Here is a 22,848-nt window from a genome sequence, read left to right as displayed (position 1 = left end):
TCAGCGCAGGAAGCAGATTCTAATGTTAAGAACAGGATCTACTTCCACTTTTTACAAAAAAACCCCAAAAAAACAGATCCATTTGCTGCATTGCGGCAAACGGTATGCAGAGTCCTGACCTGCTCCGTTTTTCCAGATGAGCTGATGCGCTGCCCATAGCCACCTATGGAGCAACACATCCGCGCATGAATGCTAAAATGGAGCAGAGTGGACACCGAACTGTCCTCTCTGTTCTGTGCCAAAAGGATCTGCTACGAGTGGGAACAGAGCTTTACACTGATCAATAGCATCAGCCAAAACATTCCATCTTACAAAGAACCCAAACAGAAACATATAAAAACAAAACAAAAAACTACCTACTTTACTTGTGTTGTTTTTTGAGCAATATATATAGATAAACAACTCAACCCATCAGCCTCCTATACTGGGAAGCTACTTCATACTATACTGAGAGGCTATAAAACATACTGTTTATTTTTTCATAATCTTAGACTGTGATTGCTAGTCTAGAGGTGGAGGAAGTCCCTGTGCTATCTTGTTAATAACATTTTGGCTGGACTTCAGTCCTCTCTTGCTCTGCCCAAGGCTAAAAGAAGTTCTGGATAAAGTGTCATTTTAATTTAATTGTCTTTATCATTACGATTAGAGGAGTTTCAGTTTACAATAAATATTGGAGGCCTACTATGCGTTGTATTCTTTTTACAGTATGAAAATTAAACTTTCACAGAACATACTAAACACACATTCTTATCTTTGGTGATGATTATTTTACTTAATTCCAGGTTTGACCCAATTCGAGTTGTTCAGCAATTACGGGCATGTGGTGTGCTGGAAACAATTCGCATAAGCGCACAAAGCTATCCTTCCAGGTATTGTGCCATCTTAAGTTAACTAAACACCAAACTTTGCTTATTAGTACATTTTCATTGGTCTTTTTGTTTCCTTTTAGGTGGACATACATTGAGTTTTATGGTCGCTACAGTATTCTCATGACACAGCAAGAACTGGCCATGAGTGATAAAAAGCAGATTTGCAAAGTTGTGCTGCAGAGATTAATCTTGGTATGATCCCCATGTCATGCTTCTCAGGTTAACTTTTACTAGTCTGAACATAGAAGTAGGAAAATACTGTATACATGATACCTTTTATTGCTTAACTGAGTACATTATAATAGCAACCCTTCAAGAAAGCTCAAGTCCCTACATTAGTCATAATGTAATTTTACAGATCACACTATCATACCTGATGAAGAGATCTGAGCAGTCTTGAAAGCTTTATTATGAAATCTACTAAATTAGACAGTTGATAGTGTTATTTAAAAGGAACCCGAGGTGTGAGACCTATGGAAGCTGCCATATTTATTTCCTTTTAAATCATACCCGTTGCTTGGCAGTCCTGCTGATTTTTCTGGTCAGTAGGGTCCAAATCACACACCTGAAACAAGCAAGCAGCTAATCTTGTCAGATTTGCCATAGACAACTGATCTGCATGCTTGTTCAGGGTCTATGGCTTGAAGTATTAGAGGTAGAGGATCAGCAGGACAGCCAGGCAATGTACATTATTTAAAAGGAAACAAACATGTCAGCCTCCCTCTCACCTCAGGTTCCCTTTAACACAATATTTTCTACCACTTGCTAACATGGTACAATAATCCGTTTGTGGATTGCCAAGTAGAGTCCTGCAGCAGGTCGGGTACCCGCGGGTAACCCGAAATGCGGGTTGGGTTCGGGTACCCAAATTGATTTAAGCTGCGGGTGCGGGTAGTGAGTTGCGGGTGCGGGTAGGTTTGCGGGTAGCAGTCTGCGGGTGCGGGTCGGGTTGCGAGTATCAAATTCACCAGAAAGCGGGTCGGGTGCGGGTAGCGGGTCGCGGGTGCGGGTAGGGTGCGGGTATGAAAAAGTGGACCCGCACAGGCCTCTATTGCCAAGTAATTATAAAAGCACCAAATAAGATAACTAAATCATTCTTATGCAATGTTAATTTGCTCTCCACCTGCTGATAAAAAATCTAATTACACTTTCAACACTAAACCACTGTAAATAAATGTGTTTTTGTCAAAACAGAAGGTATTTGAAATTGCTCAGCTTTATGTGATTATGAATCACTTCTGCTCATTGAGGGAATATGAAAAACGCTCCTTTATGTACCTGAAAAGCCGCACAACTCATAGCATGTAGACCCAAGGCACCCCGCTTGAGGAAGAAAGCTCCTGTGAAATTGCTGCCTCCAACCTATTAACTCTACTACTGAATAATTACAAATACCTTCTTTTTTAGAAGACACATTTATATTTATCATCTTTAATGAGGCTTTTTGGTTTCTTTTATTCCCTTACTAAAACACATTGGTTCTGGTTCACCATACCTTAAAGTGAACCGAGCATCATATTTAGCACCCAGGGCATCTCAATAGCACATTAAAAATGCATGTCAACAAGGTGTCTTATTAATAAATAAAAAAAACTTCCATTTTACCCTTTTTTTTACATTTAAAAGCTTAGCTGATGTTTAATTAGCCTCTGCCTGACGCCAGAGGTTTCAGGCAGCTAAGGACTAATGTAATTGTTTTATTGCACACATTAACAAGAAGTAAACAATACCTTTCATCAACAGAGGGCGGGGGGGGGGGGGGTAATTAGGACGACTGCTTCAAAGAGTCTATCCAGAGGGAAAGTGTGAAGAAAGCATATGTGACTTCTATAAATAAGGACAGCAAGAAGGGGAGGGGGAACATGGTACATCCTATAGCTATTCGAAACCAGGAGAAATTCCAGGGTAAAAGGGTGCTTAGTTCCCTTTAACTAGGTACTCCTTAAAACTTCTTTTTTTATGAAGTCCTGTCAATAAAGCCACATTAATCCATGTCTTTGACTAATGGATGCCAGTGTTGTTGGAAACACTTGTTGGGTTAGAATGGCTCTGTAAAATGAATTGATACCAGTAGGTCTGGATGCGTGTAACCTTTTCAGATACATAAAGGACTGTTTTGTGTATTTATTCACCGAGCAGACATGATGCATCAAGGGGGTTTCTTCTTGCTAATATAAAGCTTAATAATTGCAAATACCTGTTTTGAAAAGGAAAATGTATAAATTAGTGGTTTACTTTTGAAAGTGTAACTAGATTTTTTTTACCAGTAGGTGGCGTGCACAGCAAAGTAATATTGCATGAATATGGTTCTGTCCTCCAATTTGGTGTTTTTATAATTACTTAATTAGCCACATTCCTCATTTGCATAAAAACATGACTCCAACAACTCCATTTGGGGCCTATTCAGTATTAGGGCACCTCAGGATGGGTTTTGTTTGTTGTGTTCTTAAAAAGGAAAATGTTCACCTTAGAAGTCCATGATTGACAGATGTTTTGAAATCACAGTTGCTTTAGTGTTTGGAAGGGAAAAGGGAGGGGATGATGTAGGTGGTCACAGCACTCTTGAACTTTTATGTTTGGCTAAACCACCTGATGCTGTTTTGGGTATCAGGCATGAAACTGGAATAATGATTGGTTGTGTATGCATCATTATGTGTGCATTTTCAATGTTGCAGTTTTGATTTCCTATGGAGCTCATTTATAAAGTATATACTGTCAGGTGTAGCAAGTCAGTTGGTCAATTCAATTTCCATAAAGCTATTGCTAATACCTCTATTCAATTGTATTTACTGTGGCTTCCCTTGATCCTTCTTGAGGTCCTTGGCACTGCATACTATACCGGTACATTTCTTGCACATGCTCTCCTGTTCCAGAACTGGAATGACACAGTACAAACTAGAATCCTCACATGGTCATGGCTAGCCACCCACCCCCTCCCCCCCACCCCCCACCCCCACACACACAAAAGTTATTTTAAACAAAAGATGAAATATTATCTCCTAGGAGGAAACTTAGGAGAAAAATTGAAGAAGGCCCGACATGAGGTGAGGGGATATCTCCTGGTATTGCTAAGAAATAATAAAAAAAGAAATAGGACACATTTTTTAGGCTTTTCTGTTTTAATCTAAACTAATAATAAAAAAATGAAAAAAGACAATGTTTTGCCTGTGGTATAAAAGATTTACTATGTGTCACATAAAACAGACATTATTATCGCTGCAATCTAGAGGCTTGATTCACTAAACCGTGATGACTCATATCACGGCTGCGCTAGCGTTTTTGCCCACGTTTTTGCGCGCAATCGCAAATTTGCAAGCGCAATCGCGAATTTCCGCATGCAATTGCGAATTCTTGCACGCGGAAATTCACAATTACTCACAGAAATTGCGTGCTAAAACCGCTAGCGCGGCCGTGATATGCATTATCACAGTTTAGTGAATCAAGCTCTTTATGTGATATTGATATATGGTACATTTTTTTTTACTTTACTTTTCCAGGATGCCAACCAGTATCAGTTTGGAAGAACTAAAATCTTCTTCCGGGCTGGCCAGGTGGCATACTTAGAGAAACTGAGGTCTGATAAGCTGAGAAATGCCTGTGTCATGATCCAGAAGAATATTCGAGGCTGGGTCCAACGCAAGAAGTTCCTGCATGCAAGAAATGCCGCCATTGTCATTCAGCAGTATTTCCGAGGACAACGGTCTGTAAGGTATACTATACTGTGTAATATAAATGATGGTACACTAGCACAAAGCCAGTGGTACCGATCTAGCATTATTAAAGTGAACCCGAGGTGAGAGTGATACGGAGGCTGCCATATTTTTTTTTCTTTTCCACAGTACCAGTTGGCAGTCTTCTTTATCTTGAGTCACAATCCTGAAACAAGCCCGTGGCTTGTCCAGTCAGACTTGAAGCACATGATCTGCATGCTTGTTCAGGGTCTGTGACTAAAACTATTAGAGACACAGGATCAGGGGGATAGCCAGGCAACTTGAATTCTTTAAAAGGAAATAAATAATGCAGACTCCATATCACTATTACCTTGGGTCCCCTTCGAAGAATACTGCGGATTTGTTTATGATGTGTCTTTCTTTGTAGGCAAGCAATAACTGCAACTGCTATTAAGCACACCTGGGCTGCGATCATCATTCAGAAATATTGCAGAGGCTTCTTAGTCCGACGCATCTACCAACTTATCCTAGTAGCCGCTGTGACCATACAGGCATTCACGCGAGGATATCTCGCCAGGAAGAGGTTTAAAAAGGTATGTTCATCAACACTTCGATGTGGTTTGGTTAACCTTGTGTTTATTTCTACACAGAATACCAGTTCAGATCGTTATCGGATGCTAGTTGTGACATATGAAGTACAATAAACAAGAAGAGTAATATCGTTGCTTATATGCCGCCCCTAAGATTAGATATATAGGTGGGTGGGGGTAAGGAAGGTGTAGGTCTGAGTGTCCTGAAGAGGTGTGAAATCACGCTAAATAGCTGTTGACACAGACTTCTTTTACCTTTTTGTAACCTGCTTTTGTACCGTGCTTAAATAAAGAATCCTATTTTGGAGTTCCGGAATCCGCATCTCTTTTTGTCTTAATTGCTTATGTTCATGTCTGTGTGATGTAATTGTAATATGTGGTACAGCAGGAAACTTGTGATTGTAATCGTTCATGGGCTACAAAGACACCTATTAGGCTGACCCTTATTAGTAGAACATTATGATTATGAAGAGAGTAGCTTTTGTGTGATAAGCAATGGATATCTATGTTGCTATGTTGACTATTCAGAAGATTCTTTTTTGTAAGTCATGCTGTAGCCATACCATAGCTAAATGAATCTTTATGAACCTGTAACCTTGATTTGTCACTAATGTCATGAGGTAGCGCTATATTTATGTAGTTCAGTATTCATTTACAGTATTTTCATTTTATATTCATTCTGTTATGTTTTGCTTAAAGCGGAACTTTAACCAAGAACTTAACTTTATCCCAGTTAGTAGCAGATATTACCTATCCCATAAGAAATCTTTTTCCTTTTCTCAAATAGATCATCAGGGACATCTGTATGGCTGATATTGTGGTGAGACTCCTCCCACGGTGTGATATCATAACCATGGTCCTGACCGTTTGCTGCCTGTGAACCTCATTGCATTGTGGGAAAAAACGTCTTTTTCCAACTGCCAAGCAAGAAATATCTCCCTCTTTGAGAGATCTCTATAGAACACTCAATAACGAACATTCCACAGAGATCACTTGACAGGACTAAAGATGTCACCATGTGATAAATTTCAGAATGTAAATCAGGGAGAGGAAAGATTTTACAATGGGCAAACACTGACTAAATAATCTATAAATTAATATTGTAAAAAAATAAGCAATTTTTGCTTTACTTTATTTTCACTACATTTCCTCATTTAGCTTTTTGTTAACAAATTATAATTGACTTGCCTCTTAATAACCTTGTCTTACAGATACGTGAGGAGCACAAGGCTTTGATATTGCAGAAATATGCTCGCGCTTGGCTTGCACGCCGCAGGTTTCAGAACATCCGGCGCTTTGTAATGAACATTCAGCTCTCCTATAGAGTGCAGAGGCTGCAGAAGAAGCTTGAAGACCAGGTCATTTTTCCGTCTCTATTACAGTCCATCAGGCCTTTGTGCTGTTAATGTCACCAAACCAGTTTCTCTACATTTTCTAGTGAATATCAAAATAAAGGATAAGGATTTGCATTTAATAAAGTTCCAACAATCTAAAACTAGCAGTCATGGTACTGAGGGCCTGTAAATTAGTCTGAGCAAAGCGTTTTCCTAATGTGGGGACCAACTGATTACAGCATATTTTTGAGCAAACCAATCATTGTTTGAGTGCAGCATCTAAAAACAAGAAAGAGCTGAGGCACAAGAGAACTTGACATCAAACTGCAGGTGTAGCAGTGCTGCAGCACATTATTGGACATTGATGTTGTTAGTCACCTACAGCCTATAATCGTATATGCTTTACATGTCATGACTCATGGGGTACACGTTATCCCGGTGCCAGGCAGTTCAGCGCAGGGCAACCCGAATGACAGCTCTCCCAGCTGCCACTAAACTCCCCGGTGGCAACGTTACTAATACTAATCCCCCTCCGAGTTGTAGCAACTCAGAGGGAGATGTAATTCGGGGTCTGGCAACTGCCAGAGCCTCAAATTACCGTTACACGGGGCATGCAGCATAACATTGCTGCTATGACGGCGCCCAGATTTGCCGCTCAGTGCCGGGAGCGGAAATTCACTGCTCCCGACTTTATTTACCAAGGGCACTGTTAGTTTGTATTTGTTACATAGTCTCCTCATGCAGAATTATTATGATATACTGTAAGACGTATCCACTCAATGCATTGTCCCCTGATCTAACATCAAGACATTGCAGTGTAGATGGGCACTGGGGCTTGCGTATATTGCTTTATTATGCCTATCTATAGTAAGTCTGCTAAGGAAATACTGATAACCTGTTTTAACCTTCACACTGTTCCTGTATACTGACTATATTTTGGAAGTGCTTGGCCTATTGCATTAGCCATAAAGTGTTTAAATACTGCACACTAATACAAGAAAAATGCTAGTTTAACAGGTATAACTACAAGTCTTGGGCTACCCAGCAAAACTTGACAGGCCCCTGCAAATGTATCACCCCCTTCACCGTGGTGACACCACGCCCATAAGGCTAATCTGCCAGGTATTATTTAGCATTAATAAATGTGGTCACAACCCCACCTGAATTGGAGGTGCATCCCCTGTATCTGAAGGAGGAAGGCAAGAAGTACGGCCCCCTTGTGGTTGTAGGGGCTTCACTTCCTATAGCTACCCCTAAGGCTAGGAATTCTGTGCTTAATTATAGTGTATGTTTTAATATTGCCATAGAACAAGGAAAACCATGGATTACTGGAAAGACTGACTGGATTGGCATCAACTCACTCACATGATGTTGACAAACTTCATAAACTAGAATCAGACCTGGGAAAATCTATCACACAGCTAAAGTCGCAGGAAGAGAGAGGGAAGAAATACAGAGATGAGACTGAAGAGGTTGGTACCCTATTATGCTTTCCCTATATTATAGTCAGCAATTTGGCAGGATAAGGGGGGCTGACATAGATTCTTCTTTATGAATATTCATTATTTGTTGTTAATGTAGTAGCCAATGCTGGATAGATGGATCGATAGATAATTTCCGACAGGTCCAATCTGATTTCCAATCCTTTTTCTGATCGATTTGTATAGAAGTGAAAAGAAAAACAAACAAAATCAGATCTGATCTGTCAGAAATTATCTATCGACCCATCTATCTGACAGAAAATTGCATGGTGTATTCCCAGCATAATTTACTAGACTAGAGATGACACTTTATTCATTGCAAAAACTGTGGTTGGCTGTTTTTTAATTGGTTTGACTAAAAGGATTGAATTGCGTGCCCACCACATGTTACATTGTTGGTTAATGTTACGAAAATAAATAAATAAATAATAAATAATAATAAATATAGATTTCCCATCAAAGTTAGTTTTCTGAGATTAGTCAACAAATGTTGGGAAACTGCATCTACAAACATTTACTTGACATTGATTTCTTCAGGCAGGGGACACACTTGTCTTTCAGTTTTCCGCATGTGTTTTTCTGCATACTTTTTCTGCACACAAAGTATGTTTCTATGCAGGAAAACGCACACGTTTTTTCACAGTAATTGATAGAGAAAACTGACAAAATGTGCAGTTTTTTTCTGCGCAAACAATATATTAGGTGTGAACTAGCCCATTGATTAACATGAGTTTTCAATTTTTCTGTGCAGAAAACACAGTTTTCACAGTCAAGTGTGTTCCCTGCCTCAGGCTGACTGTGTGAATGTTTTGGAAGGCCATAGTTCAAATATAAGACTGATTTCTGTATTTCCGAATCTTTTAAATCTTGCCACATATGTGTATGGCTGAAAAAAAGTGTGTGATTGTGCTAACTGCGCAGGCGCAGAGCACTCCCGGCAACAGGAGCCTGATGGGGGCGTATGCACGGCTATGCCGCACACGTGTACTGTAGCACGGCTAATGCCGACTGGAGATATTATCGGGGAAGATTGTAGAGGAACCAGACAGTCCTCAAGGTGGCGAGGGAGCCCCACGGAAAACGTGGGCTGCAGGATGCCCCACATAAATATAAATTCTTCTATTTATAATGTTTCAGGTGCACTTTAAGCATAGCTCCCAACTGTCCCTTTTTCGGAGGGACAGTCCCTCGTTGGAAACCAAATCCCTTTGTCCCTCTTTCTCCCTCATTTGTCCCTATGTCAGACCTAATGTAGTCATTTATGTAAATATATGTATTTTTCAACTGAAAAATGTGTTTAATTGCCTTCACACTATATGCCCCAACGTTAAATTGATATATTTCTTAATTTCAAGTATTAATATAAAGAAAAACTAGCGATGTTAGAAAGGACCAGTGTGGTAGAATGTCTACCAGTGTGGTTTGTAGATTAAAGTAACATCTTTTGCTAATTAATAATTTGTGGTATGCATGGTGGGGGCGGGATTAGAGGTGTGACCAGGACATGTCTTAAAGTGTCTGCCTTCCTCATCTAAAAAAGGTTAGGAGGGATGCAAGTTCCATAGAGTGTTACATAATTTGTATAAAGCTTGGTAGACTTTATATGGGCTGCCTGCAGACCTAACGTTTATCAATGTATAGTATAGTGTATATAATCCTTTATATCCACACGAGTAGGTGGGACCTTGTTGTTTACAGGAAGTAGTTGTAAAAAGTTAAACAGAAAAAAACAGGCAGGGAATAACAGGCAGTAGAGGTCTTAAGCCTCTATGGATGGGTTTCACAGCTACACAAAGGAATTTTCAATCTGAGAAGTTAATTTGCAAAGGTAATATTTATAATTTAGACTATTCAGCAAATTTGTTTTCACAGTTTTCTTTAGTCAACTTAAGGTTTAGTTGGGTTTTAATAAAAACAACCATATTAGTGTTTTGCCATTTATGTCCCAATGTAATTAGAAATAATAACCAATGTCTAAATCAATTGTTGTATATACATTTTTTTATATTAGAAATTATCCAAACTTCAAGCTCAGAACAGTGAACTTCTGGAGCAGAAGCAAAGGCTGGAGTCTAAATTAGAAGAAAAAAACCAAGAGATGAAGGGTATGCATTTTTTTTTATCTTTTCTTCACAGTCCAATTGAAATGGTCAATGAGATGCAAATGATTTTGAGTTGATGCAGTATTATGCACATTTTGCATGCAAATTTAAGCAGCTTGAACATGATCCAGTGTTTGGGCCTGATAATTTGGGCTGTGAGATCTTTGTCATATATATATGTTTTACATGTTCACTGCAATTACTTCACAAATAATAACTCAGTTTTCCATCTTCTTTTTTTGGCACAGATAAAATGGATCAGCTTACAACCCAGCTGTTTTCAGATGTTGAGAAGGAAGAGAAACATAGAGCGTATGTATAGTTTTATATATATCATAGAATCAAGATAACGCACCATTGGAGCGCTTCTGTTCTTCTTTTTGTTCTATACAGTTAACTGGCACCACCCAGTCTTTGGTGCAGCGCCTAGGAGCAAAATACCCTACACCCCGCCAGTATAGTGAAGCAGAGTGCAGGACTTAAAAATATATGAATGGGATGTTACCCTTTGGGTTACCCAAGTTGGCAACCCTTGGTTGTTAGATGTCACCCAGCTTGAGTACTTGGGAGCTGTTGGTGAGAAAGTCTATGATCCATAGGCATATGATGGGGCAGACTTTGAGTGCTACAAGATTTTCCTGTAGTATGCAGCGGCAGATAATATTAAAAGCTGAGCTGAAGTCCAGAAGGAGGATCCTGGCATACGAGTCCGATCTTTCCAGATGATCACTGATTAGCTCCAGACAGATATTGATGGTGTCATCAGTTGAACTGTTTGCTCTGTACATGAACTGAAACGGGTCCAGTTGGGCCAAATAGAGAGCTTAAGATAAGACTTACTCTTTCAAAGGTCTTAATGATGACTGATGTAAGGGCCACAGGCCTGTAGTTGTTGAGATCAGAGACTCCATACTTTTTAAGGACAGGGATGATGGTGGATCTTTTGAAGCACGCAGGGACTCTGCCTTCTTGTAAGGACTTGGTGTAGATAGAGGTGAGGATGGGAGCGAGCTGCCGTGAACAGGTTTTCAGGCAGACTGGTGACACATCGTCAGGGCCGGAGGCTTTCCTAGAATTCAACGCACACAGACGCCACAGAACATCGGCCACGCACACAGCTGGAGGGGGTGAGCTAGCCCTTTAGACCCTTTCCTTGGAGGCAGGGGTGGGGGTGGATTGTGTCATGTGCCCCACAGGTGTTGGTTGGCTTTGTCTCAACCGTTCAGCTTACTTCCTTTTAGCGACTCTCAGTTCCTGCCAGGTTTGGTGCAGGCTTGATTTAGAGCTTGGCCTTGCTTGATCACACTTTGGTGGACATTAGAACTAGTTTCGCTGATACCATGTGCGTCCTGCAGGTGTTGACCAGTTGAATGAGGCAGTGGTTGGAGAAACCAAGTGTAGCCCATGGGATGGCCTTGTATGCGTCTTTCAGGACTATGTATCAGTGGTCAAGAGTGTTCAAGTTCCTAGTTGGGTAGGCAACATGCTGGTGGAAACGTGGTATCTACTGGTGGAGGTTGGCCCTTCTCGACATCTCCCACAGCGATGAACAGTGAGTCCGGATGGGATGTCTCCCACTGCAAGATGGTATTACTGAGGTCGTGCAGGGCAGTTTTGACTTCAGCGCCAGGTGGAATGTACACACCAACAAGAAGGTAGGAGAACTCCCTGGGTGTTCAAGATCCTGGGAGATGTAGGGCGTTATCTGGGATGTATTAATGTAGCCACGTGTCTGTGACGCAGAGGACTAGAGTATTACTGCTGAGCTCCCTCTTGTTGTGAGGAGACGCAGTTCATCCAGCTTGTTGGGGAGGGAGTGCACACTTCCCAGGAGGACCAATGGAATGGCTGACCGCAGACCTTTTTTCTTTTGCCTTCCAAGGGCACCTGCTTATAATTGTGTCCAGGTAGTAATAGTTACCTAACATGTGCAGCAGTGTAAAATGTTGTCATGGTGACACTCATCATGTGAGCAGACTAGAATTGCACTCATTACATGGGGGATATATAATAAATGCAGCGCAAAGCTTGTAAATATTCTGAGTACATAACAACATTTTAATAAACTTACTATAGAAGTATTTATGGTATCCAAGAGGTACGGTAATTACTGAAAGTGTTGTTTCCATAGAAACACCTCTAATAACAGCACCAGAAATAGTGTTGTTTAGAGCTAAACTACAAGAAACTACAAGTTAGTAATATGATGATATACATATAATTGCATCAAAGTAATAACAATGTCCGTGTTTACATGCACACAGTAACTAAGCTGTGCTTCAATGCATTGCAGTTTTCTCAATAAACATGGAATTCCAGATTAAGTTCCAAAACATTTTAATGGAGCCAATAGGCATTACTTATTGGTCTTTTCCTAGACCCTGAAATTGTTTCCAACGTAATAATAATCTTATCCTTCTTTTCCATAGGAAGCTTGAAAAACATTTTGAAATCCAAAGAAGGGATTATGAAAACCAGATAAAGCAGTTAAAGGAGGAGATTCGGAGCCTGAAAGAGAAGAACAAACAGCTGGTGAAAAAGATAGAGGAACAGACAGCACTCAATGATGGTCTGCAGCTGGAAGTAGTCCAGCTCTCTAACCAGTCAAAGGTAGGGAAGGAAAGGGTCAATTCCTCATCCTGGTGTGCATGATGTACGTTACAGCAAATTCAACACACACTTATTTCATTTACAGTGTAATAAACAACCTATTTGGTGCATTCAAACTCATGCCATTCAGTAACTATATAAACAAATGTGCCTCCTATTACGCACTAGAATTTCTATTGGAAAAGTGCAGCGTGCATGTGTCTATCGCACTTATCCTATCATACGCCCACCCAAAGTGATTTAATATGTTTCTAATCTAAAGAAGCCCTGTTCGCTCATACACTCATAGCATGAAAGCAATATAAAGGACAGTATTGTCATCTTTGAACAGAAAGTAATTGTAGCTTAGGAAATGCTGCTTGCATCTACGAAAACAAGAATGATGCACAACTGGATAGAGCCAAACAGATCATTCCTTTTTATAGCATACCTTCAGGCCTTTAGTTTACAGTCATTTATTCCAACTTGCAGACCATTTCTCCATGGCTTAACTAGCAATCATGTATCAGGAAAACATGTGACGTGGAACTCATTTATTAATGTAATTTGAGCTTTCTATTTTTGGTTGATTTATTACTGGCACTTTTCCAAGATAGGCTAATTATGTCAACTCTGTTATATCTCAAATGTGGACAGCATAAAAATGATGTCAAAGCACATGAATATCAAGTGTCTGCAAGTGCCTGTAATAATCTACAAATAGATTTCTGTGCACTGTGGTCTAATGAGGTACATGCTGTGCAAGAGAGTTGTGTGCGCTGTACTATAATGGGGTACACACTGTCCAAGAGATTTCTGTACACTGTGGTGTGATGGAGGACACTCTGTGCAAGAGATGTAAGTGTGCTGTGATATAATGGAGGATACTCTGTACAAGAGATGTAAGTGCACTGTGGTGTGATGGAGGACACTCTGTACACGAGACATATAAGTGTGCTGTGATATAACGGAGGATATTCTGTACAAGACATGTAAGTGCACTGTGGTGTGATGGAGAACACTCTGTGCAAGAGATGTAAGTGCAGTGTGGTGTAGTGGGGGACACTGCACAAGAGATGTAAATGTGCTGTGATATAATGGAGGATGCTCTGTACAAGAGATGTAAGTGCACTGTGGTGTAGTGGGGGACACTGCACAAGAGATGTAAATGTGCTGTGATATAATGGAGGATGCTCTGTACAAGAGATGTAAGTGCACTTTGGTGTGATGGAGGACACTCGGTGCAAGAGATGTAAGTGTGCTGTGGTGTGATGGAGGATACTCTGTACAAGAGATGTAAGTGCACTGTGGTGTGATGGAGGACACTCTGTACACGAGATGTAAGTGTTCTGCGATATAACGGAGGATGCTCTGTACAAGACATGTAAGTGCACTGTGGTGTGATGGAGAACACTCTGTGCAAGAGATGTAAGTGTGCTGCGATATAACGGAGGGTGCTCTGTACAAGAGATGTAAGTGCACTGTGGTGTGATGGAGGACACTCTGTGCAAGAGATGTAAGTGTTCTGCGATATAACGGAGGATGCTCTGTACAAGAGATGTAAGTGCACTGTGGTGTGATGGAGGACACTCTGTACAAGAGATGTAAGTGTGCTGTGATATAATGGAGGATACTCTGTACAAGAGATGTAAGTGCACTGTGGTGTGATGGAGGACACTCTGTGCAAGAGATGCAAGTGTGCTGTGATATAACGGAGGATATTCTGTACAAGACATGTAAGTGCACTGTGGTGTGATGGAGGACACTCTGTACAAGAGATGTAAGTGTGCTGTGATATAACGGAGGATATTCTGTACAAAACATGTAAGTGCACTGTGGTGTGATGGAGGACACTATGTGCAAGAGATGTAAGTGCACTGTGGTGTAGTGGGGGACACTGCACAAGAGATGTAAATGTGCTGTGATACAACGGAGGATACTCTGTACAAGAGATGTATGTGCACTGTGGTGTGATGGAGGACACTCTGTGCAAGAGATGTAAGTGTTCTGTGATATATCGGACGATACTCTGTACAAGAGATGTATGTGCACTGTGGTGTAGTGGGGGACACTCTGTGCAAGAGATGTAAGTGTGCTGTGATATAACGGAGGATGCTCTGTACAAGAGATGTATGTGCACTGTGGTGTGATGGAGGACACTCTGTACAAGAGATGTAAGTGTTCTGCGATATAACAGAGGATATTCTGTACAAGACATGTAAGTGCACCGTGGTGTGATGGAGGACACTCTGTGCAAGAGATGTAAGTGTTCTGTGATATATCGGACGATACTCTGTACAAGAGATGTATGTGCACTGTGGTGTAGTGGGGGACACTCTGTGCAAGAGATGTAAGTGTGCTGTGATATAACGGAGGATGCTCTGTACAAGAGATGTATGTGCACTGTGGTGTGATGGAGGACACTCTGTGCAAGAGATGTAAGTGTTCTGTGATATATCGGACGATACTCTGTACAAGAGATGTATGTGCACTGTGGTGTAGTGGGGGACACTCTGTGCAAGAGATGTAAGTGTGCTGTGATATAACGGAGGATGCTCTGTACAAGAGATGTATGTGCACTGTGGTGTGATGGAGGACACTCTGTGCAAGAGATGTAAGTGTGCTGTGATATAACGGAGAATACTCTGTACAAGACATGAAAGTGCACTGTGGTGTGATGGAGGACACTCTGTGCAAGAGATGTAAGTGTTCTGTGATATATCGGACGATACTCTGTACAAGAGATGTATGTGCACTGTGGTGTAGTGGGGGACACTCTGTGCAAGAGATGTAAGTGTGCTGCGATATAACGGAGGGTGCTCTGTACAAGAGATGTAAGTGCACTGTGGTGTGATGGAGGACACTCTGTACAAGAGATGTAAGTGTGCTGCGATATAATGGAGGATACTCTGTACAAGAGATGTATCACGCTAGATGCTATGTGATACAATACACAACAGACACAGTCGGTAACAGGCTATGGTCATACAGGTTAGATCAGATGGCTGCAGTACAGTGGACTAGACAGAATCAGATTCGGTAACAGGCTAAGGTCATACACATTAGATCAGATGGCTGCGGTACAAAGGACTAGGCGAGAGAATGGTCAGTAAAGCTAAAGTCGTATCTAAGTCAGTCTGGCAGTCGCATTGAAATACAATAATTGAGTAATGAAAGTCGCATTGAAATACAATAAGTTTATCACAGAGTGACAAAGTGCCCAGGAAAATCAGCGTACTGATTGCTATCATGGGCAACGAGAGAGTGCAGCAACGGAGTTTAAATACAGACAGCAAGGAGCATAGACCAACCCCCAGGAGTAAACAACCAATCAGAGCAGCACACAGAACCCAGCTGACCATACGCAATCTCCTAGCAAGATGTCAGCTGACTCTAATTACCCGTGGCCCATCTGAGAGTATAAGAACCTCTCAGAGAAGTGCGTGGTCGCCTGGAGAGACTGGAGGAGCGTTCAGCCACGACCGCAGAAGAGCCGGGGATGCCACTGCAAGAAGAAGAAGACTGTGAAGCTCTGTGTCCAGAGCTGGCTGCGACCTCGCTGGAGCCACTGACAGGTAAGATCGTTACAAGATGTAAGTGTGCTGTGGTATAGTGGGGGGCATTCTGTACAAGAGATGTAAGTGCACTGTGGTATAGTGGGGGGCACTCTGTACAAGAGATGTAAGACACTGTGGTATAGAGGGGGACACTCTGTACAAGAGATGTAAGTGCCATGTGGTATAGTGGGAGGCACTCTGTACAAGAGATATAAGACACTGTGGTATAGTGGGGGGCACTCTGTACAAGAGATATAAGACACTGTGGTATAGTGGGGGGCACTCTGTACAAGAGATGTAAGACACTGTGGTATAGAGGGGGACACTCTGTACAAGAGATGTAAGACACTGTGGTATAGTGGGAGGCACTCTGTACAAGAGATGTAAGACACTGTGGTATAGTGGGGGGCACTCTGTACAAGAGATATAAGACACTGTGGTATAGTGGGGGGCACTCTGTACAAGAGATGTAAGACACTGTGGTATAGAGGGGGACACTCTGTACAAGAGATGAAAGTGCCATGCGGTATAGTGGGAGGCACTCTGTACAAGAGATGTAAGACACTGTGGTATAGTGGGGGGCACTCTGTACAAGAGATATAAGACACTGTGGTATAGTGGGGGGGGGGGGGGCACTCTGCACAGGAGATGTAAGACACTGTGGTATAGAGGGGGACACTCTGTACAAGAGATGTAAGACACTGTGGTATAGTGGGAGCACTGGGAGGTACTCTGTACAAGAGATGTAAGACACTGTGGTATAGTGGGGGGCACTCTGTACAAGAGATATAAGACACTGTGGTATAGTAGGGGGGCACTCTGCACAGGAGATGTGAGACACTGTGGTATAGAGGGGGACACTCTGTACAAGAGATGTAAGTGCCATGTGGTATAGTGGGAGGCACTCTGTACAAGAGATGTAAGACACTGTGGTAAAGTGGGGGGCACTCTGTACAAGAGATGTAAGTGCACTGTGGTATAGTGGGAGGCACTCTGTTCAAGAGATGTAAGACACTGTGGTATAGTGGGGGGCACTCTGTACAAGAGATGTAAGTGCACTGTGGTATAGTGGGAGGCACTCTGTACAAGAGATGTAAGTGCACTGTGGTATAGTGGGGGCCACTCTACAAGAGATGTAAGTGCACTGTGGTATAGTGGGAGGCACTCTGTACAAGAGATGTAAGTGTGTAAGTGCACTGTGGTATAGAGGGGGACACTCCGTACAAGAGATGTAAGACACTGTGGTATAGTGGGAGGCACTCTGTACAAGAGATGTAAGTGCACTGCGGTATAGTGGGAGGCACTCTGTACAAGAGATGTAAGTGCACTGTGGTATAGTGGGGGGGCACTCTGTACAAGAGATGTAAAACACTGTGGTATAGTGGGAGGCACTCTGTACAAGAGATGTAAGTGCACTGTGGTATAGAGGGGGACACTCTGTACAAGAGATGTAAGTGCACTGTGGTATAGTGGGAGGCACTCTGTACAAGATATGTAAGTGCACTGTGGTATAGTGGGAGGTGTGGTGATATATTGGGGTGCTGATAATGTTAAGGATAATAACAGAACATATTTCTGTCTTTTTTCTGTCTACTGGGTAAAACCTCAGATGTGTATTGTGCTTGGTAGTAATTGGTCACCTGGCCAGAGTAAACTGAAGGATAATGTAAGTCTGCATGTAAATGTACATTACCTCTGCCCTCATTGTCCAGCTGGGGAAACTGTGTGTACTGCTAATTAGCGGCCAATTGAGGAAGAATAGGCTGGTCGGCATGGCTTTTGAACTGGAATCAGCCATTGTCCCATCATACAAAGCAAGCCTGCCAGAATGTTGGGGATGGGATGCTGACACCTGAAGGTTGGAAATTTACATGGAAGGGGTTGGAAATTTCTACAGACTTTAAAAACGGAAGTGGAATTGCTTTGAAATCTGTAAGTGTAAACAGGATTACAGGCAAACTGCTACCTGTAACCAAAATTCAATCTTTTCATGGATGTGCTAAAATACACTTTAACCAAGGAAATAATGTGGAGGAAGCTTTTTGATGTCTGCAGAGTTCAATGGGTGAGATTGTATCCTGCCAAACTTCAAGAAGCTAAAACAGGAACCCCCTTTGAAGTTTGCATATCACAAGAAAGATTATGACAAGCGTTCGGTGATGTCACAAACGGGGAAACTGCATTAGTTCCTGGGGGCTGGACATTAAATGCCCCAGGGGACACTTTGGACTATTTAAGCTGGCCCAGGACAGCCACCGGTATCTTCTCTCGGAGGTAGCGAATAGCTAGGGAGGATCGCGACTCCTGGTCGAAACGGCGTCCTCCCGTCAAACAACGTTCTAACCTAAGCTGGTAACGTTCTTTTTTCCCCCGTTTATTTTTACGCAAATATCCGTGTGTGTTATCTTTGTAACTTTTATCTTGTAACTATTTTTACTTTGTTTTTTGTAATCTTTTTGTATATATTAAGTTCTGCACTGTTCTATGTTTTTCTGGAATATTAAAGTATTATTTAATAAGCTTGACTTCTGCCGTACTAAACTAACACTCATAACCTAGAAGAGACTGAAGTGTAACCGTGTATAAGTTTCATGCTTAATTGTACGCTTGAGCAACACTACCGTATGAAATTGTAATTGCATTGTGTGTGGGGGCGTTTGTCATACGTTGGCCTAAGCGCGCAGCTGACCCAACGTACGAACAACGCCAGTGCGAGTAGCGACAGCAGAGTGGCTAACAGTATCGTTCGGAATGACTGTTAGTGGGTCTTTGCTTCACGACAGTGTAAGATTGCAACTGTGTGTGTGTGTGGGTGCGTGGCGTTCCCGTTTTTGGCCTAAGGGCAAAGCTGACCCAAATACGAAAACGCGGAGTGTGCGCTGAGGACTCGACAGCAGAGTGGAAGTGTCTAGCGAACCGCTAGTGGTGGCAGTGAGAGGTGTTCTGAGGGGTCCCAGCCTTGTTTTAGCTTGACTAAGGCTGCTTCCCCTCTGTCTGGTCAAACCCGCAGTCGGGAACCGTATACGCAGGCGTGCCGCGGTCCGGTTCCTGACAGGAGGCACTCTGTACAAGAGATGTAAGTGCACTGTGGTATAGTGGGGGGCACTCTGTACAAGAGATGTAAGTGCACTGTGGTATAGAGGGGGACACTCCGTACAAGAGATGTAAGTGCACTGTGGTATAGTGGGAGACACTCTGTACAAGAGATGTAAGTGCACTGTGGTATAGTGGGGGGCACTCTGTACAAGAGATGTAAGTGCACTGTGGTATAGAGGAAGGCACTCTGTACAAGAGATGTAAGTGCACTGTGGTATAGAGGGGGACACTCTGTACAAGAGATATAAGTGCACTGTGGTATAGTGGGGGGCACTCTGTACAAGAGATGTAAGAACACTGTGGTATAGTGGGGGGCACTCTGTACAAGAGATGGAAGTGCACTGCGGTATAGTGGGGGGCACTCTGTACAAGAGATGTAAGTGCACTGTGGTATAGTGGGGGGCACTCTGTACAAGAGATGTAAGTGCACTGTGGTATAGTGGGGGGCACTCTGTACAAGAGATGTACGGTAAGTGCACTGTGGTATAGTGGGAGGCACTCTGTACAAGAGATGTAAGACACTGTGGTATAGTGGGGGGCACTCTGTACAAGAGATATAAGACACTGTGGTATAGTGGGAGGCACTCTGTACAAGAGATGTAAGACACTGTGGTATAGAGGGGGACACTCTGTACAAGAGATGTAAGTGCCATGTGGTATAGTGGGGGGCACTCTGTACAAGAGATGTAAGTGCACTGTGGTATAGTGGGAGACACTTTGTACAAGAGATATAAGTGCACTGTGGTATAGTGGGGGGCACTCTGTACAAGAGATGTAAGTGCAATGTGGTATAGTGGGGGGCACTCTGTACAAGAAATGTAAGTGCCATGTGGTATAGTGGGAGGCACTCTGTACAAGAGATGTAAGACACTGTGGTATAGTGGCGGGGGGGGGGGGGCACTCTGTACAAGAGATGTAAGTGCACTGTGAAATAGAGGAGGACACTCTGTACAAGAGATGTAAGACACTGTGGTATAGTGGGGGGCACTCTGTACAAGAGATGTAAGACACTGGTATAGTGGGGGGCACTCTGTAGAAGAGATGTAAGACACTGTGGTATAGTGGGGGGCACTCTGTACAAGAGATGTAAGTGCACTGTGGTATAGTGGGATGCACTCTGTACAAGAGATGTAAGACACTGTGGTATAGTGGGGGGCACTCTGTACAAGAGATATAAGACACTGCGGTATAGTGGGATGCACTCTGTACAAGAGATGTAAGACACTGTGGTATAGTGGGAGGCACTCTGCACAGGAGATGTAAGGTACTGTGGTATAGTGGGAGGCACTCTGTACAAGAGTTGTAAGTGCACTGTGATATAATGGGGGGCATTTTGTGCAAGAGAGGTAGGTGCGCAGTGATAAAATGGGGGGCACTCTGTACAGGAGATGTAAGAACATTGTGGTATAGTGGGGGGCATTCTGTACAAGAGATGTAAGTACATTGTGGTATAGAGGGGGACACTCTGTACAAGAGATGTAAGTGCACTGTGGTATAGTGAGAGGCACTCTGTACGAGAGCTGTAAGTGTACTATTGTATAGTTGAGGGCACTTTAACCTTCTGGGGACCGCCTAACGCCGATTGGCGTCAAGTCCTGGGGCTGCAGTTTCCCAGCGAATGGCTGCGCACATGCGCGATCGTTCCCTGCCACTTCACGGAACTGAGTTCCGTGAATAGCCTGCTAGCCGCTGATCACGGCTAGCAGGCTGTTTGTAAAGCGCTGTACGAGATTGGCGATCCCCGGCCTCTGATTGGCCAGGGAGCGCCATCCTCGCATAAGCTGATTTTTATGAGAGGCCGAACAGGACGGATCGCCGTCCTGTTCCATTTTAGATACCGGAGGGGAGGAGGGAGAGCGGGCCTCATAGAGGCTGAAGAAAAAAAGAAAAAACTGCTGCAGCGATCGGACCCCTCCGGCGGCATGTCCCCTTAGGGACAAAAAAAGGAGGTGAGTCCGATCGCTGGGCTGTGCAGTAGGCTGAAAAGCCTGCACAGCCCAGTGCAAGAAAAATGAGCCTGGTCGTTAGGGGGGTTAGCACTATGGTTGTCAAGTGGTTAAAGCTTTAAAGAGACTCTGTAACAAATTTTTCAGCCTTAGTTTTTCTATCCTATAAGTTCCTATGCCTGTTCTAATCTGCTCTGGCTTACTGCAGTCTTTCCTAACTGCACTGTCTCTGTAATAAATCAATGTATCTTTCCTCTGTCCTGTTTGTCGGGCTAAAGGCTTGATTGTGTGGAATGTGCAGGGCTGCTTGTGATTGGTGGAAGCAATACACACCCTCTGCAGGCCCCCTGCACACTCTGAATGACTCACACACTATGCTTAGCTGAGCCTATTAGAAGCTGGTTAGTTTGTTTGTAAACACTGCCTAAAACTGTTAATTACAAGCCAGGATTGCAGCAGAGAGTGGCAGAAACAGCACAGAGGGGCACAGGAGAAAATAATGAATAGAATGGTATGCTTTTTATTGTAAGAATATTAGAGTACAGATTATCTTTAAGTACACTGGGGTATAATTGGGGGCACTCTGTACAATAGCTGTAAGTGCACTGTTGTATAGTTGTGGGCACTCTAGAGATTTAAGTATACTATGGTAAAGTGGAAGGCACTCTGTACGAGAGCTGTAAATGTCCTATTGCTTAGTTGGGGGCACTCTAAAACTTTAAGTACACTGTGGTATAATGGGGGGCACTCTGTATTCAGTCCTCTCTAAATCCGTTTTGGTACTTGTCTCTGTTTCTTGTTTGAGCCTGACTATATGCTCTCTTTTTGTCATGCATCATGACTGCACAGTTTCCAAGACTTCATTGCGAAGACTCTGAATGCAGTATGTAGTACAAATATACTGTATAACTGCAGCTACTACATGTCCCTAAGGCCTAGCACACTAGGGCTCACAGTCTGCATCCTCTTCCACAGAAAATACCAGAATTTCAATCCCAAATTGAACTTCTTGAGGACCAATTGAGGGAGACTGAGCACCAGGCACAGCTACAGAAACAGGAAATGCGAGGTATGATACTGGCTGAGAACTATATGCCATATAAGAACAGTAATGTATATTAATGGCCCATATGCAATTCACTTTTTATTCTGAGTTTTCTCCTAGGTGATATATTTACACCTTGTCAATAAAATGCCCATGAAACAACCAACAAGCAAGACAATACTACAAATAATGCTGATAGTACTTTTTCACTGCTAGTTTTTTAATTGCAAAGTGCTGAAAAGTTATTTTAAAAAGAAGATAAAAAATTATCTCCAAGGAGAAAACTCAGAAGAAAAAATAAATTAAATTAGTGCCATTGGCCCATATGCTATTTATTTTTTCACTTGAGTTATCTCCTAGGTGATAATTTTCATCTTTTCTTTGAACTAATTTTTCAGAAGTTTACAATTAAAAAGTACCCAAAAGTTGTGAAAAAAGTACTATCAAATTTATTTTGAGTATTTTCTTGGTTTAAAGGGCATTTTTTGACAAGTTGTGAAAATATCACCTAGGAGAAAACGCAGGAGAAAAAGTGAATTGCATATGGGCCATTCGCTCATATGCAATT

At 42.4% G+C, this 22,848-nt stretch overlaps 1 protein-coding gene across 3 annotated transcripts in view; it reads left to right on the top strand.

Moving 5' to 3' along the window:
• Window positions 1–22,848, top strand: part of MYO5C (myosin VC) — a 163,347-nt gene that overhangs the window by 95,823 nt on the left and 44,676 nt on the right. For all 3 annotated transcript variants that reach the window (XM_068275459.1, XM_068275458.1, XM_068275460.1), the window contains 10 exons: window positions 783–869; window positions 950–1,061; window positions 4,367–4,578; window positions 4,968–5,133; window positions 6,342–6,488; window positions 7,772–7,936; window positions 9,957–10,050; window positions 10,296–10,359; window positions 12,477–12,657; window positions 22,211–22,304. In XM_068275459.1, coding sequence (XP_068131560.1) covers window positions 783–869; window positions 950–1,061; window positions 4,367–4,578; window positions 4,968–5,133; window positions 6,342–6,488; window positions 7,772–7,936; window positions 9,957–10,050; window positions 10,296–10,359; window positions 12,477–12,657; window positions 22,211–22,304 — 1,322 coding nt within the window. The remainder of the gene's footprint in view (window positions 1–782; window positions 870–949; window positions 1,062–4,366; window positions 4,579–4,967; window positions 5,134–6,341; window positions 6,489–7,771; window positions 7,937–9,956; window positions 10,051–10,295; window positions 10,360–12,476; window positions 12,658–22,210; window positions 22,305–22,848) is intronic.

The sequence above is a fragment of the Hyperolius riggenbachi genome, chromosome 3, assembly GCF_040937935.1.
Source record: "Hyperolius riggenbachi isolate aHypRig1 chromosome 3, aHypRig1.pri, whole genome shotgun sequence".
Taxonomy (NCBI): domain Eukaryota; kingdom Metazoa; phylum Chordata; class Amphibia; order Anura; family Hyperoliidae; genus Hyperolius; species Hyperolius riggenbachi.
The sequence above is the reverse complement of the archived record's forward strand: the minus strand, read 5'-3'. Positions and strand labels throughout refer to the sequence as shown.